This window comes from Macaca mulatta, chromosome 7 (genome assembly GCF_049350105.2).
Source record: "Macaca mulatta isolate MMU2019108-1 chromosome 7, T2T-MMU8v2.0, whole genome shotgun sequence".
NCBI lineage: Eukaryota > Metazoa > Chordata > Mammalia > Primates > Cercopithecidae > Macaca > Macaca mulatta.
Genome location: NC_133412.1, coordinates 164,887,255 through 164,904,618, shown reverse-complemented (window position 1 = coordinate 164,904,618; position 17,364 = coordinate 164,887,255). Strand labels below are relative to the sequence as shown.

Below are 17,364 nucleotides of genomic sequence, written 5' to 3'. Positions count from 1 at the left end.
CTCATTGTAGTTTTGATTTGTATTTCTCTGATGGTCAGTGATATTGAGCACCTTTTCATATGCCTGTTTGCCATTTGTATGTCATCTTTTGAGAAATGTCTATTCAGATTTTTTGTCCATTTTAAAATCAGATTGTTAGTTTTTTCCTATTGAGTTGTTTGAGCTTTTTATATATTCTAGTTACTAATTCCTTGTCAGATGAGTAGTTTGCAAATATTTTCTCCTGTTCTGTGGATTGTCTCTTCACTTTGTTGATTGTTTCTTTTGCTGTGCAGAAGCTCTTTAACTTGATGTGATTCCATTTGTCCGTTTTTGCTTTGGTTGCCTGTGTTTGTGGGATATTACTCAAGAAATCTTTGCCTAGATTAATGTCCTGGATAGTTTCCTCAAAGTTTTCTTTTAGTCATTTTATGGTTTTTAGATTTAAGTCTTTAATCCATTTTGATTTGATTTTTGTGTGTGGAGAAAGAGGTCTAGTTTCATTCTTCTGCACATGGATATCTTCTGCATATGGATATGGATGGCCTAACATATATTCTATTTATTTCAGAATGATCTATGTGCTGAGGAGAAGAGCATGCATTCTGCCGCCATTGGTTGAAATGTTCTGTAAATATCTATTAGGTCCATATAGTCTACAGTGCAGATTAAGTCCAATGTTTCTTATTTGATTTTCTGTCTGGATGACCTGTCCAGAGAGAAAATCACGTCCAAAGGTGAACATGGGTTGTTGAAATCTCCAACAGTTATTGTATTGGGATCTGTTTCTCTCCTTAGCTCTAATAATATTTACTTTCTGTATCTGAGTGCTCCAGCATTGGGTGTATATGTATTTATAATTTTTATTTCCTCTTGCTGAATTGACCCCTTTATCATTATGTAATGACCTTCTTTGTCTCTTTCTATAGTTTTTGTCTGAAATCTATTTTGTCTGATATAAGTATAGCGACTTCTGCTCTTTTTTGGTTTCCACTTGCATGGAATATATTTTTCCATCTCTTTATTTTCAGTCTATGTGTGTCTTTATAGGTGAAGTGTGTTTCTTGTAGGCAACAGATCACTGGGACTTTAAAAAAAAAAAATCCATTCAGGCACTCTATGTCTTTTGATTGGAGAGTTTAGTCCATTTACATTAAATGTTGTTATTGATAAGTAAGAACTTACTCCTGACATTTAGTTAATTTTTTTCTGGTTGTTTTGTGGTCTTCCCTTCCTTCTCTCTTTCCTTCCTATCTTCCTTTTAGTGAAGACAATTTTCTCTGGTAGCATGTTTTAATTTCTGTCTTCAAGCTCACTGATTTTTTATTCCACTTGATCAATTCTTCTATTAATTTCTTGCTTTTATTTTTTGTATAACTGTTGTATGTTTTTAAATTCTAGGTTACCATAATATCTTATAACCCATTATTTTAAACTGACATATCTTGAAAAGTTGTTGTAGTTATTATATTTGATCAGTGTGTCTTTTAGTTTTTCTACCTAAGATATGAGTTTACACACCATAATTAACATGTTATAATATTCTGTATGTTTCTGTGTACTTACTATGACCAGTGAGTTTTGTACCTTCAGATGATTTCTTATTGCTCATTAATATCTTTTTATTTATGCTTGAAGTATTCCCTTTAGCATTTCTTATATGGCAGGTCTGGTGTTGATGAAATACCTCAGGTTTCTTTTTTTATCTGGGAAAGTGTTTCTTTTTCATGTTTGAAGGATATTTTTGCCAGATATACCATTCTAGGATAAAAGTTTTAAAAAACATATGTCATGCCACTCTCTCCTGGCCTGTAAGGTTTCCACTGAAAAGTCTGCTGCCAGATGTGTTGGGGCTCCTTTGTATGTTATTGTTTCTTTTCTCTTGCTGCTTTTAGGATCCTTTTTTTATCCTTGACCTTTGGGAGTTTCATTATTAAATGAATTACCTTGAGGTAATCTTCTTTGGCTTAAATCTGTTTGGTGTTCTGTTACCTTCTTGTACTTGAATATTGATATCTTTCTCTAAGTTTGGGAAGTTCTCTGTTATTACTCCTTTGAATAAATGTTCAATCCCTATCTCTTTCTCTATCTCCTCTTTGGGGCCAATAACTCTTAGATTTGCCCTTTTAAGGCGATTTTCTAGATTTTACAAGCATGCTTCATTCCTTTTTATTCTTTTTTCTTTCATCTCCTCTAATTGTGCATTTTTAACTGGGCTGTCTTCAAGCTCATTAATTCTTTATTCCGCTTTATCAATTCTGCTCTTAAGAGACTCTGATAATTCTTCAGTATGTCAATTACGTTTTTCAGCTCCAGAATTCTGCTTGATTCTTTTTAATTGTTTCAATCTCTTTGTTATATTTATCTGATAGGCTGGATTCCTTCTCTGTATTATCTTGAATTTCCTTGAGTTTTCTCAAAACAGCTATTTTGAATTCTCTGTCTGAAAGGTCACATAGCTCTGTCTCTCCAAGATTGGTCTCTGGTGCCTTATTTTGTTCCTTTGGTGAGGTCATGTTCTCCTGGATGATCTTGATGCTTCTGGACATTGATTGGTGTCTGGGGATTAAAGAGTTTGGTATTTATTGTAATCTTCACAGTCTGGGCTTGTTCATACCTATCCTTCTTGGGAAAGCTTTCCAAGTATTCAAAGGGACTTGAGTGTTGTGATCTAAGTCTTTGCTCACTGTAGCTGAATCTGCATTAGGAGGTACCTCAAGCCCAGTAATGCTTTGGCTATTGCCAACTTGTAGAAGTACTGCCTTGGTGGTCTTGTGTAAGATCCAGGAGAACTCCCTGTATTACCAAGAAGAGACTTTTGTTATCTTACCTTACTTTCCACCAAACAAATAGTGTCTCTTTCTCTGTGCTAAGCTGCCTGGAGCTAGGGCAGGGGTGATGCAAGCACCCCTGTAGCCACCACCACTACGACTGCACTGGGTCAAACCCAAAGCCAGCACAGCACTGGGTCTTGCCCAAGGCCCACAGTGCCCACTGCCTGGCTACTACCTATGTTTACTCTAGGCCCAAGAGCTCTATAGTCATCAGGTGATGAGTCCAGCCAGGGTTATGATCTTCGCTTCAGGGCAGTTGCCCCCAGCCCCAGCTAGGTCCAGAGATGCCATCTGGGAGCCAAGGAAGTTGAGACCCTTAGAGTCTATGTGGTATTCTATTCTACTGTGGCTAAGCTGGCATCCAAGCTGCAAGACAAAGTCTTTCTCACTCTTCCCTCCTTTATCCTGAAGCAGAGCAGTCTCTCTTCATGGCCACCACCACCCCAAGCCCATGGCAATTACCTCCCGGCTACCACCGCTATTCACTCAAGGTCCAAGGACTCTTCAGTCAGCTTCTGGTGAATGCTGCCAGTCCTGGGTTTCTCCTTTCAGGGCAGTGGCCACACTCTGGCCCAGGGCAGGTTTAGAAATGCCACCCAAGAGCCAAGTACTGGAATCAGAGACCCCAGGAGCCCACTTCATGCATTGTCCACTGTGGCCAAGCTGGTACCCAAGCTGATTTCTGGTTCTTATAAAGGTGCTTTCTTGTGTTCATCATTGTTCAATTTGATGTTCTGCAGGGATGGATAATCATTGGAGGCTCTATTCAGCCATCTTGCTCTGCCTCCTTTCTATAATCCCTCCCTTTCTAATCTTCCCTACTCCCCTCCTCTACTCACCCACCTCCTTCTTTATCCCTTTTCCTTCCTTCTTCTTCTATTCCTCCCACTCTTCCTATTTCCATCAAGTTCATCATTAAAGATGCAGCACTGGTCAGATCTTCTATTTGCTCTAACATAGTGTAAGTGAATTATTCTTGAGACCCATCTGCTTCACCTCATTTAGATAGGACTTGGACCCATTTTCTCAACTCAGTGAAGTGCCTTGGAAAGTGGTAAACCTGGTTTCACTCATGAGGGTTTGATTTTTCCCTTTACTTTTCCTTTTGATATCTTCTCATCCACTGTCACCTTCTTATATGGTTTGGCTGTGTCCTCACCCAAATCTCAACTTGAATTGTATCTCCCAGAATTCCCACATGTTATGGGAGGGACCCAGGGGGAGGTAATCAAATCATGCGGGCTGGTTTTTCCTGCACTATTCTCATGATAGTGAATAAGTCTCACGAAATCTGATGGGTTTATAAGGGGTTTCCGCTTTTGCTTCTTCCTCATTTCTCTCTTGCTGCAACCATGTAAGAAGTGCCTTTCACCATCTGTCATGATTGTGAGACCTTCCCCAGCCATGCGGAATTGTAAGTCTAATTAAATGTCTTTCTTTTGTAAATTGCCCAGTCTCAGGCATGTCTTCATCAGCAGCATGAAAAGGGACCAATGTGCCTTCTTACTTGTTAGGAGGGTATTACCGAGAGTCTTTAGGATTTTGTTGATTTACCTTCCTTCTCTCAATGTTGCCTCAACAATGAACTGTTATAGATTATTGGGTAAGTTTTGAGATTGAGGTAGACTTGGAAATATCTTATTAGGTCTAACAGGAATTAGAAAAACACTGTCACCAAGACAAGACAGAGGCTGTGTTTGTTTGTTTTTAACACACAGCAGTTTTTATTGTACAGTTTAAAACCAGTTTCTTCTGATCTTCAGTCTCTGATATGATTTTAAATGACAAATTTCTGAAGGTTTCTGACATAACTTCAAAAAGCATGGTTTTGTAGGCCTCAATATTTTGTCCTTGATGTTCACCAGCAAAAGCAGTTTTACAGTTATAGAATCTCCTCTATTGGTCCTTCCTTGTTTGAGGATAAAGAGAGACCACAAAATCCTGATTCTATTTCTCCAGATCTTCACCACTCAGTTTATTTATTCTCTATTCTGTCAATAAAGCTTTTGTTTAACTTATGTTAGTATCAGGATTAATCCTTGTGGTCTATATGTCTGAATCATGTGTTGAGACAGCAGCTGTGTCAACCTAAGATTCTGGTGATCACGCATCATATGATTGTGAAATAAATGAAAGTAATCGTGAATATTGTTAGGAGCACAATGTGGAACATTTCCAGTATTCCAGAAAGCTCCCTCTTGCTTCTTGCCATATATTTTTTTTTTTTCCTGAGACAGAGTCTTGCTCTGTTGCCCAGACTGGGGTGCAGTGGCATGATCTCAGCTCACTGCAACCTCCACTTCCCGAGTTCAAGTGATTCTCCTCCCTCAGCCTCCCAAGTAGCTGGGATTACAGGTACCCAGGCTGGTCTCAAACTCCTGACCTCAAGTGATTTGCCCATGTAGGCCTCCCAAACTGTTGGGATTACAGGCATGAGCCACTGCGCCCAGCCTAATGATATTTCACTGAAAATTTAGTTTGCATGAGTAATAATGTTAAGCACATTTTCATGTGTTCATTTTTATATCCTTTTTTGCAAATTCTTTTCAAGTCTTTTTTGAATGAAGTTTTGATTTGAGTTACTTTTCTTGCTGCTTCTATGAGATTTTAATGTATTATGGGTATGATTTTTTGTTAGAAATATGACTTGGAAATATCTTCTTGTAATTAGTGGCTTGTCTTATTTACCTTCTTCATGGTATCTTTTGAACAAAAATTATTAATTTTTGAAAGCTCAATTGATCAATCTTTCCTTTTATGGTTAGCACTTTTTACTTCTTGTATTCTATTTAAGAATTCTTTGCCTAGCCCAAAGCTATGAAGATATTCTCCTGTTTTCATCTGGAAATTGATTGTTTTAGATTTCATATATAGATCAAATGTAAAATCTCTAATTTTGTATATGTTATGAAGTGAAGTTCATTTTTTTCCCGTATGACTACCAGAGCCTCTACTCTGGCCTTGAATTGAATATTCATCTTAAGCTTTTCTTTTTGCTCTTGTAAGCCCTCCAATATATCCATGAAAGTCATGCTACCCCACAATCTTTGTAAAAACCATGGTTGTCATTGTAATCAACTGTAGCTACTCCACTGGACCACCTCAAGTCTTGCCCTCCACAGACACTGCATCCCACACTCGCCACAGAGATAATTTGAGTAATTGTGAAGCCTTGCTTGCTATGGTTTGCCAGGCATAAGTGGTCATCTGTTCACTCATTAAGTATGTAAGCAGCTCAGTCCCAGAATTCCACCTCTATATTCTATGCCCTAGGGACATTGTAAGTAAAAACACCTTATCAGTTTTGGACTATGCAGGAAACATAATTCCACTCAGGTGTTTTACCGGAAGAAGCTTTATAAGGAGACTATTTGCAGAGGGCAGACATGGTTAAAGGGAGCAACAGTGATATTAAAATATCTAGAGACTTGCAATGGAAGAAAGATGTTACAGTCTCTTTGCTTAGAGGGATAAGATAGTTAGATGGCATTACTAAAGCCCAGTCAAAGCTGGAATGGAGTAGGGACCACCCTTTAAGAGGTGTGGTCTAGGAAGCTCACAGCCACCACAGAACCACACCACCAAAGCAAGAAGAAAGAGGGTGAAAACTACCTTAACTTCTGTTTCCTTCCCCTTTCTTAACTCCTGCTGCTGCATTTCATTTGCCAAGCCCAATCAGGAGTCAACTGGAAACAGCACAAAGATTGCAATTCATAGAAATCAGTCTTCCATTGCACCAAACAGGAAGGAGAAAGTCTGAGAGTGGATCTGGAGGAATGGCCAAATAGAGAATAAAAAGTGCATTTTGTGAAATAAAAACCAAAATAGACCTAGGAAGATGTTGGAAACAGCAAAAATAACACCTAAGAAAACTAAATTGTCAATAAAAATTATAAAATATTTAAAATTATAAATATAAACTATAGAAACATACCCAGATATAAAATGAACAAATAAGTGGAGAAAATCTAAAATAATAAATATGGATGCTAAGGATTCAGAAACTGCAAAATTGTAGGAATTTCTAGTGATGGACAAAAACTGTGGCTGTATGTTTCTCTCTTTTATCTACAGTTCCTGGCATAGTATAGCCCTCTGATAGAAATGGGTGGGTGGATGGATGGATGGATGGATAAATACAAAAAATAGAAAGAACAAAGGAAACCAAAATCAATAATGACATTAATTTTTTGAACTAAAAGCAAAACAAACCAATACTAAAAGCAGAAACACTCTTCTGAATTATTTGAAATGGAAAATGTAAATCAATTTTAAAGAAACAAAAATCAAGCCAGCCTTAGATTCTTCTGCTGCAACTGTTTGCATATTCTAATATAGAACCTCCAAAAAAATTAGTTTCACGTAAGAATTTGGAACCAACTTAACTCATTATTCATATTCATATTCATTTTCTAAAAGAGAATGTAAAATTCTTCTACAACAAATTATGGTGATTCCTTCCGTGACACTGGCTTTACTGATAAATATAGGTCCTATTGCTTTGTTTTATTCTCTGCACCCACAATAACTTTGTTTGAAAGCATTTTAAGCAGCGATAAAACTCAACATGTATTGCACCAATGATCTAGGAAGCTCAATTAAAGTGATGACAGTATAAATAACTGAGACAAAGTAGGCAATTGACCACACCACTATGGTTTGAGTGCCCTCTGGCTGACAATGATTGTAAGACACATCAATTATAAGACGTGTCTCAATTCCTAAGCTGTTAACATGTGAAACAAGCGTGTCTTGCTATATTTATCCACAAAATATGGCATATTGAACCTTAGCAATTACATCAGCAAAGTTTTGCTACTGAAAAGCTCACGGGAGCATAAGAAAAAACCTGACTACATGTGATTCAGAGGAAATAATTATGAATATTATTGACCAAAAAATAAAAACACAGTTGGAGACTTTCAGAACTGCATGATAAAATAATCAATAATTTAAAATACAAGAGGAATAACAAAAAGTTAAAACCAAAAAGCCAAAGTTTTGCCATCCCTAAAAGGCAATCCAAAATCCTATCTGTTTATCTGAGTATAACTTTACATGGAATTAGGAATTTTTTTGGAATCCTTTATTGTGATCATTCACAGAATTTTTAAAAATGTGCATGCTGGCGGGTGTCTGTAATCCCAGCTATTTGGGAGGCTGAAGCAGGAGAACCACTTGAACCCGGGAGGCAGAGGTTATAGTGAGCCAAGTTCGTGCCACTGCACTCCAGCCTGGGTGACAAGCAAGACTCTGTCTCAAAAAAAAAAAAAAAAAAAAAAGAAGTGTGTACAATACAAGTCTTAAAAAACAAAAGAAGACTAGATGTGTGACTCATACTTGTAATTCCAGAACTTTGGGAGGCCAAGGCAGGAGCATCGCTTGAGCGCAGGAGGTCAAGAGCAGCCGGGGCAACAATGTCTACACACACACACATATATATACATTTAAGTTTGTGTATATGTATTAAAGCAAGGGAGACAGAATAACCCATAAAAATAGACATGAAAAAGAGAAAAGAAGACATACCAGAAAATGTACAAAGTATAAAATAGAATAACCAAAAGTAGAGCTGGTCTGCAGTTATCACCATAAATTTTACAGATTCATTTACTCAACAGCATTGATTGAGTACCTCGTATATGCCAGGTATTGTTCCAATCACTAAGGGTACAGCAGTCTCTTTTCCTGTGGAACTTACACACTTGTCAGAAAAGACTGATAATTAACAAATAAACCAAAATAGGCTGTATGTAAGATAAATGCTACACAGGAAAAAAAAAAAAAAAAAAAAAAAAAGGCGAGATAGGTGAATAGGAAGTGCCAGGTGAAGCATTTGTTGTGTTGTGTGGTGTAGCATGTATTGTAGTCTTGGTGAGCAGCCCTGAAGCAGATGAGGGAATGAGCAGATATCGGAGGTAATCTACATTTCTCAATTAAAGACAGAGTCTTATTTTGGATTTTAAAATCTTAAAATATATTGCCAGGAGTGAAAAACTTAAAGCTAAAGTGGAGAGAAAAAAAAATATGAATAAAAATTTGAACAACTGTGCCAAACACACTGGGAGAGAAAGCAGAGGCAGTAATGTTCATATTCACACACAGAGCAAGAGTTTTAGGCTGAAAGTATTCAATAAACAAAGTTCTTTCTGTGATAAAATATAAATAGTAAAATTATATCATATTGAATCAATGCTCTAAAATAATACAAGATATGTAAATATACAAAAATGAACTATAAGGAACATAAGAAGAAATCAACTGAAGTGCCAAAGTAGAATACATTTGAAATTGACAGTGTTAAATCTTTAATATATGAAGATCAAGACAAGACTATAAGGGAACATTCCATGTAGAGGAATTAAGTGTTGAAATAGAGGGCACATGTAGTATACTACAGCTAAATTTCCTAGGGATGACTCATTGATGATGAGAGCAGGGAGGTAAACTGAACCCAGTTTTCCATTTGAGTCAAGCTAAAGAATTTCATCATGCCATTAAAAGATTATTAATATAATCATAGTTGTATTTTAGAAAGATCATATAGGGGAATATACTGGAAAATGTAAGATTTTGTTAAATCCAAGGGAAGTCGTTTCCAGACTCTGTGTCACTACAGAATCTATTCACTGAAGTAGGGGAAGAAACAAACAGAGGGGATGTTTAATTAAGAGATCTAGAGGAAAAGAAGTTAGGTTTCTCTAGTAGTGGTTTCTCTTCCTATTACCAGCAAATCAGATTCCTGAAGAGGTAAGATTTTAGGCCAAGTGATATGTTGATAAGTGGCTATTTTAAAAGTTTCAGTGTGATGATGAGGGTCTGGATTAGAAAAGTGGCCCCAAGTATGAAGAAAACAATGGCAAATTATGAATGAAACCAGTGGGAGTTTGTGAAGGATTGGCTGTGAAATAGGAGGAAGTGGGTATAGTCAAGAGTTACACATAGGGCAGCTGGATAAGTAATGATATAATGAACATCATCCACAGAACACAGTATCTATTTCCAGTTGTGGCATCACTTTGCTGCTGAGAATAATTTAACAAAATACTTAGAAAAATTATTTTCTAAATTGATAACCTGAAAAGCTAATAGAAACAACCAGGCCAAACTCTAAGGGAAAACAAAACCTTGGTGATATGGTTTGGCTGTGTCCCCAACCAAAGCTCACCTTGAATTGTAGCTCCCATAATCCCCACATGTTGTGGGAGGGACCTGGTGGGAGGTAATTTAATCATGGGGGCAGGCCTTTCCCGTGCTGTTCTGGTGACAGTGAATAAGTCTCACAAGATCTAATGGTTTTATAAAGGGAGTTCACAAGATCTAATGGTTTTATAAAGCTTATCCCCTGCATAAGCTCTCTTGCCTGCCACCATGTAAGATGTGACTTTGCTCCTCATTTGCCTTCAGCCATGATTGTGAGGCCTCCCCAACCCATGTGAAACTGTGAGTCAATTAAATCTCTTTCTTTGATAAATTACCCAGTCTCAGGTATGTCTTTATTAGCAGCATGAAAACAGGCTAATACACTTGGAGAGGTAAACAGGGCACACAGTACCAAAGTCCTTTTGACCTGAAGAGATTTACAAATTCCTGCAAACTTAGACTTTGAATTTGGCGGACTAATGAAGAGTTATGGCCCTGAGTCTACCCAGGTAGTGAGAATAATAGATGGTGTGCCCCACCATACACCAGAACCCCTAAGGGCTCTACCCTTAGGACAAAGATGAATCAGAGGTAAATCCATACACACTCACACATATCCCCAAGGAATACAACAAAGTCGTCTTGTTAAGTGGGTAGGAAAAGAAAAAGAGAGAAAACTCCGTCTGAGAGGTTATGGCCATTGGAAGGCCTCTGTAAGATTTGCAGCCCTGATTTGCATTGTCTGGGATTACAGGTGCCCACCACCACACCCAGCTAATTTTTGTATTTTTAGTAGAGACGAGGTTTCACCGTGTTGGCCGGGCTGGTGTTGACCTCCTGACCTTAGGTGATCTGCCCACCTCCGCCTCCCAAAGTGTTGGGATTGCAGGCGTCAGCCACTGCTCCCAGCCATTTATGATTTTTTAAACAAACACTTATTAAAGCATGAATAGAATGTAACTTCTTGATTAAGAGTATCTAGGGGGGAAAGAAGCTATAGCAAATATCCAATCAGATTTTCTAGTAACACACCAAAAGCTTTTGCTATGTCATCTACCACTACCTCTATTCATCATTGTATTGGAGGGCTGAATTAGTCTAGACAAGCAAGAACAATATATTAAAAGTGTAAGGTTGGAGAGTAAGGAGCCCAGCTATTCCTGTAACAGATTATCTAATTGTGGAGATAGACAACCTCAGGCTCGTGTAGCTGGAGCAGAGTAAGCATTGCAGAAAGTCATAGAAGATAAGGTCAGAGAGGTACTAGAATTCAGACCACGGTGGCCCTTGGAGGGCATTGCAAGGACTTTGACTCGAGAAAGAGGTTGAAGCCATGGAGAGTTTTGATAAGGGGAGTGGATGAAGTGACTTAACATTTTGAAAGTGTTACTTTGGATGCTTTTTTGAGAATAGACTGAAGGGAGCTATGGGCAGAATCACGGAGATCAATTAGGAGGCACAAGAGAGATGACAGTGGCTTGTACAGGGTGATAGTGGTGACAGAGGTGAGAAGTGGCTACAGTCTATATATATTATGAGGCTTGAGTAAATAGGATTTCTGATGGATTCGATACAGGGTATGAGAGACAGAGGAATTAAGAATGACACTGAGGTTTTTGGGCTGAGCAGCAGCAATAACGTAGCTGCCATTAATGAAGGTGAGGAAGGCTGGGGCTGGAGGAGGTTTGCATGAGGATCAGGAGCTCAGTCTGGAATGAGTTCACTTTGAGAGGCCCAACCAAATCGAACGAAGCTGTTGGAAGGCAGTTAGCTACATAAGCCTAGACTTCAGGGAAGAGCACTAGATGGTAGACTTAAATTTGGGAATTATCCATCTAAAGATGGATTTAACATCCTGAAACTGTATGAGATCTCCAAAGATAGTGAGAGAAGAAATCTAAAAACTGAGTCCTGGACACTCCAATGTGTAGAATGAACTAGGAGAGCCTGAGCTAACTGGGTGGGTTTGAGTGAGACGCAGTGTGCAGAAATTAGCCTTTTTCATCCTGAGCTATGATCTTTCACTCTAGCTCCTTCCAAGGGAGGGGACCCTGTCTCAGGACCATTGTCTGCTTGGCTAAGTGAATGCTGCGGCATCATCTGATTACTGACAGTGCCTCTCAATGTGGCGCCCTAAGGATGAGAGAACCACAGCATGCCCAGTTTGGTTCAACATATTAATCCCAGTATAACTTAACGACCAATGTCTACTGACGATTCCCCTTGCCTTCCTAAGGCATTTTCTCACTGCCTTTTACCTCTTCAGGAATCTGATTTGCTGGTAATAGGAAGAGAAACCACTGCTAGAGAGACCTAACTTCTTTTCCTCTAGATCTCTTAATTAAACATCCCCTCTGTTTGTTTCTTCCCCTACTTCAATGAACAGATTCTGTAGTGACACGGAGTCTGGAAATGACTTCCCAGGGACTTAACAAAAACTAACATGCATTTTCCTAATTCAGGAGTCTCAGGGCCCTACTTCCACCTCTTAGTTTAAATGAAGGTGTCTTTACAAGGTATGATATTAATGTTTTTCGACTTCTATTGTATCAGTATCAAGACACTTCTCTTTATTTCCTAATAGGAATGGGAAGACACGGTGCAGTTGGAAATGTTACTGAGAGAATTTTCACATTATTCTATGATCACTTGGGATTCCTACATAAGCTGACTCCGGGTCATTTTGAAGCTAGTGGACCACCCACAGCCTTTGGAAATTCTAGAAATCTTTTTGGACAGGTCAGTATATAATGCATTGAAACAGTTTGCCTTATTTTAAGAATAGATGCCACATTCGATACACAGAATAATGGGAAAATGGGAAAGCATTTTCCTTGGGACAAACCCATTAACGCAGTTTGCTCTATTTAACTAAAAGAAGAACCTCCATGTGCCACAAACATCTCCAAATCTTCTTCCAAGTCCCATATGGGGTTATATAGCTTCAATTCCACCTAGAATATCTTCATGCAAATATCTTCACAACAGAATACCACTAGACATTCTAAGCTAGAACCATTACTCCCAACCCAAGCCAAGGTAGGGATGATTCTCTACCTCCTAAGGTTGGCCCTGGAAAATCATGGATTGTGAGGCCAGGCACCGTGGTTCATGCCTGTAATCCTAGCATTGTGGGAGGCTGAGGTGGATAGATTGCTTCAGCCCAGGAGTTGGAGACTAGCCTGGGCAACAAGGTGAAACCCCAGCTCTACAAAAGAATTCAAAAATTAGCCTGGCGTGGTGGCATTCTTCTGTAGTTCCAGCTTCTTGGGAGGCTGAGGCAGGAGGATCACTTGAACCTGGGAAGTGGAGGCTGAAGTGAACTGCGATCGTGCCACTGAAGTGAGCTGTGATCGTGCCACTGAACTCCAGTCTGGGCAAAAGGGCAAGACCCTGCCTCAAAAAAAAGAAGAGAACATGAGCTGTGGTCTACTTTTCTTCTTTCCTATTAACCCTGCCCCCTGGTTTCTTTTTCTAGTGACAACATTAAAAGGAGTTATCTTCTTTACAGATGACACTTGATACAGGTTTTTCTAATAGTTTAATGTGTAATATGCTACTTGTGAAGGTAGCTCATCCTTGGGCACCAGTTACAAAACTGGACACTCTCAAACCATCAGCAAATTATCAAATATTTTTGACTGGGGTTAGTAAAACCTGCCCTTTGACTTCAAGGAGATGGAACAAAAGATGAATCTGGTTCTAACAGATCATTCCAATTGCCAGGCCACAGCTGCAGTTGAGAGGATGGTGTTTAGCTTCCCCTCTCCCTGCGCTGCATAGAGAAAGAGGGCGGGAACTTCCATGGGAGAGTGAAGATGCCACATGTGACGCCCTGTGTCTTTGCCCACGTCTGGGGCGTGGATTCTGCATTTATACAAAGCAAATGATGTGGACAGGAGCGTAGAACTAACCCAAAAAAAGCATTTACCTCCATTTTTCACCAACTTCACAATTTGTAGAAAGGGTCTTAGTTCCCTTATGTGAAAGTTTAAATTATTAAAAGAAAAAAAAAAAAAACCTACAGGTATTTGTATACTTAGGACAAGTTTGATGAAGCCATACTCAACAATATCACTTCCCTCTCCACAAACTATGCATGCATTCTCTCTGGATAAAAATAATCATTGCCTCTTATTACAGTGTTGGAGCTCTTAATCTTTATAACAACTATTTATTTGTATTTCACTTATGAAGAAAGTGAGGGACAGACAGACTGGTTAGTTATTGGGATTAGACATCTATCCTAGGCAACTGGCTCCGGGGTCTGTGCTCTTAGCCACCCTGCTGCCTTTCATTGGATTTACATACACTTTCCCTAGGATACACTTGCCACTCCCAGGCTACAGTGTCATACAGAATTCTAAAGATGTTTAGCCATTTCAGTGATTTTCAAGAGTCCTCAAGCCATTTGGCTCAGTCCCACATTTATTTTCCTGGCATCTATTTCCCCTTTCTCCTCAGTGCATTCCCAAAATTCAGTAACTAGGGAAAAAGGCATGACAGAAGATGAGTCTTGGAGGCACTATGGGACGGATGCGTCCCCAACCACTCTGCATAATCTACCACCCACACCTTGTCTCATAGCAACAAAGTCAACCCCAACAGCCCCTTTGGGGATGGTCCTTACCTGTCTTCTCTCCCCTGAAAGTTCTCCAAGCAGGACAGGGTCAGGATTAGAGAAAGGTGTGTTGAAAAGAAAGACCTATAGATCAGAAATCTAGGCCAGAAGTGCCTGAGTAGACTGCAAGGGGAGATCTGTGAGTCAAGAAAGGAGAACGGCTTATGCTGCCAGTTGGGAGACTCAGACGGCAGCTGTCCAGAGTCTCTAGCATGAGATCAGGAGCAGCAAGTGAGGACAGGGATTTCACGAGCTCTTTCCTAAATAAAACTTCAAATGAGAACCCAGTTCTAAAATCTGCATCTCCGGTCTCCTCACACACCTGCAATGTAAGTCAAGTTTCCATGTACCCTTTTACTCCAACCATCCACGAAGGGCATAGGAATCTTACACCAAATCTTAGTCATCAGAACTTCCATTCCTCCTTAACAGGAAAATACATCTTCCCTTGCACACACGTAGATGTTCCAACAAAACATGTTGACATAGTTCTCCAATTGATAAGTATACCAGTATTGTTTTAATGTGAACTGGAAATAAATCTGTGACTTGAATTTTTTCATAATTGAAGTATAAAGTAGTTTAAATATAATATTTTCTTTTCTCTGTTTCCAGCCTCCAGATATAGGCTTTGAGACTGCGCTTGCCCCACAGCACACCTCTTTAGATGAAATTATCTTTTTTGCATACGTACCTGAGAACGAACCACAGGAAACGATCTACAGCAAGAAGTTCAACAATATACACTACGGAAAAGTGATACACTCTGGGTAGTGATTTGCATTTATTTATATGGCATATGGGTTTCTAGAATCTACTTTTTAAATTTTTTGAAATAAGGTCTTGCTCTGTCATCCAGGCTGGAGTACAGTAGTGCGATGACAGCTCACTGCAGCCTCAACCTCCCAGACTCAAGCAATGCTCTGGCCCCAGCCTCCAGAATAGCTGGGACTGCAGGCACACACCACCACACCCGGCTAAGTTTTGTACTTTTTGTAGAGATGGGGTTTCACCATGTTGCCCGGGCTGGTCTCAAACTCCTGAGCTCAAGGGATTCACCCACCTCAGCTTCCCAAACTGCTGAGGTTACAAGTGTGAGCCACTTCACCTGGCCAACAGAATCTAAATTTTGGACCTACTTTTTTGAATGATTTTCTTGGTCAAATAGAGTAAGTCTTTTTTTGACACCCCACAAGGCCAAATACATTTATAGACTCCAAGATGCCTTGCATGGTGCCCCAATTTTAGAAACCTAGGACCATTTATATCAGCGCCATCAGGCCAAGCTATAAAATGTGTTTCTTGAGTATCAGAAATATTCTGGACTACACTGGATACTTCCTATCCACTGAGTTTACTCACATGACAATTCTTGTATATCCTAGACACTAACACATTTGATGTAGTGGAGACTATCTTTTATGAAATATTGCATGGAACAATACACAGAATTCTCAGAAATGCTTACTTCTAAGGTATCAGTAAAAGTCAATAACCCTTCAAGGCCTAATAACTCTTATTCAGAATATGAATTCTGGCTAGGTGCCATGGCTCACACCTATAATCCCAGCACTTTGGGAGGCCAAGGCCAGCAGATCAGTTGACGCCAGGAGTTGGAGACCAGCCTGACCAACATGGTGAACCCCATCTCTACTAAAAATAAAAAAATTAGCCAGGTGTGGTGGCTCACATATGTGATGCTAGCTACTGGGAAGACTGAGGCACAATAGTTGCTTGAACCCAGGAGGCCGAGGTTGCAGCAAGCCAAGGATGCGCTACTGCACTCCAGCCTGAGTGAGAGAGTGAGACTCTGTCTCAAAAAAAGAATATGAATTATATAACCCCCAAATCTACCAACTAAAAAAGAAACAATTTCAACAATTTCAGATTACCAGAAACTCACTGCTATGGTCTAAATATCTGTTTTCCCCAAAAATTCATATGGAAATCCTAACCCTCAAGGTGGTAGTATTAGGAGGTAGGGCCCTTGGTAGGTATCTAGGTCATGAAGACTCTGCCCTCATGAATGTAATTAGTGCCCTTATGAAAGAGACCCCAGAGAGCTAGCTAGGCCCTTCCACCACTGGAAGGACTGAAGGACAGAGCCAGCTAGGCCCTTCCACCGTGGAAGGACACACATAGAAGACACCATCTATAAACCAGAAAGTGAACCCTCACCGGATACCAAATCTGCTGGCACCTTGATCTCAGACTTTCCAGCCTCTAGGGCTGTCAGAAATAAATTTCTGCTGTTTATAGCCTACCTTTGTTATAGCAGCCCAGATAGACTAAGATATTCACCTTGTCTCAAAGTGGTGGGCTCTATTCTTACACCAGGTTGGAATCTGTATATTACATGTGTTTGGGGCTGTCAATATATATCTTGTCCCACAGCTAACAATACCTTGCACTGTGAGGCAGCTCACTCAGAAGTGGAAGTGAACATGGGAATTAGACCTACTATAACAAACATCAGCAATATTTTTTCTTATGAGGATTGTATAAATTTTGTCTCTAACAAAAGTGTCAGTAATCTCTAGAATTGTTTTTTGCTCTAGGTGGATCTTGTATGTGTGATGTTCCAAATCAGCTAGTTTGTGTTTATGTAGGTGTTTTTCTATAGAAAACCTACAGAATCACTTTTCAATCTTTTCATATTAATATGATTAATATTATACCAATGTTAATCTTAATTTGTTATATTCTAATTATTTTTAAAAGCATATGGTCATTCTCTTAAGAATCAGAATATTTAAAAACCAGAACAGCACAATCTGTGATAAGACT

General features: G+C 39.3%; 1 protein-coding gene across 1 annotated transcript in view; it reads left to right on the top strand.

Moving 5' to 3' along the window:
* CATSPERB (cation channel sperm associated auxiliary subunit beta) overlaps positions 1–17,364 on the top strand; it is a 148,625-nt gene that overhangs the window by 72,541 nt on the left and 58,720 nt on the right. Inside the window, 2 exon segments of the mRNA XM_077938830.1 lie at positions 12,541–12,695; positions 15,193–15,347. Of these exon segments, the coding sequence (XP_077794956.1) occupies positions 12,541–12,695; positions 15,193–15,347 (310 nt within the window).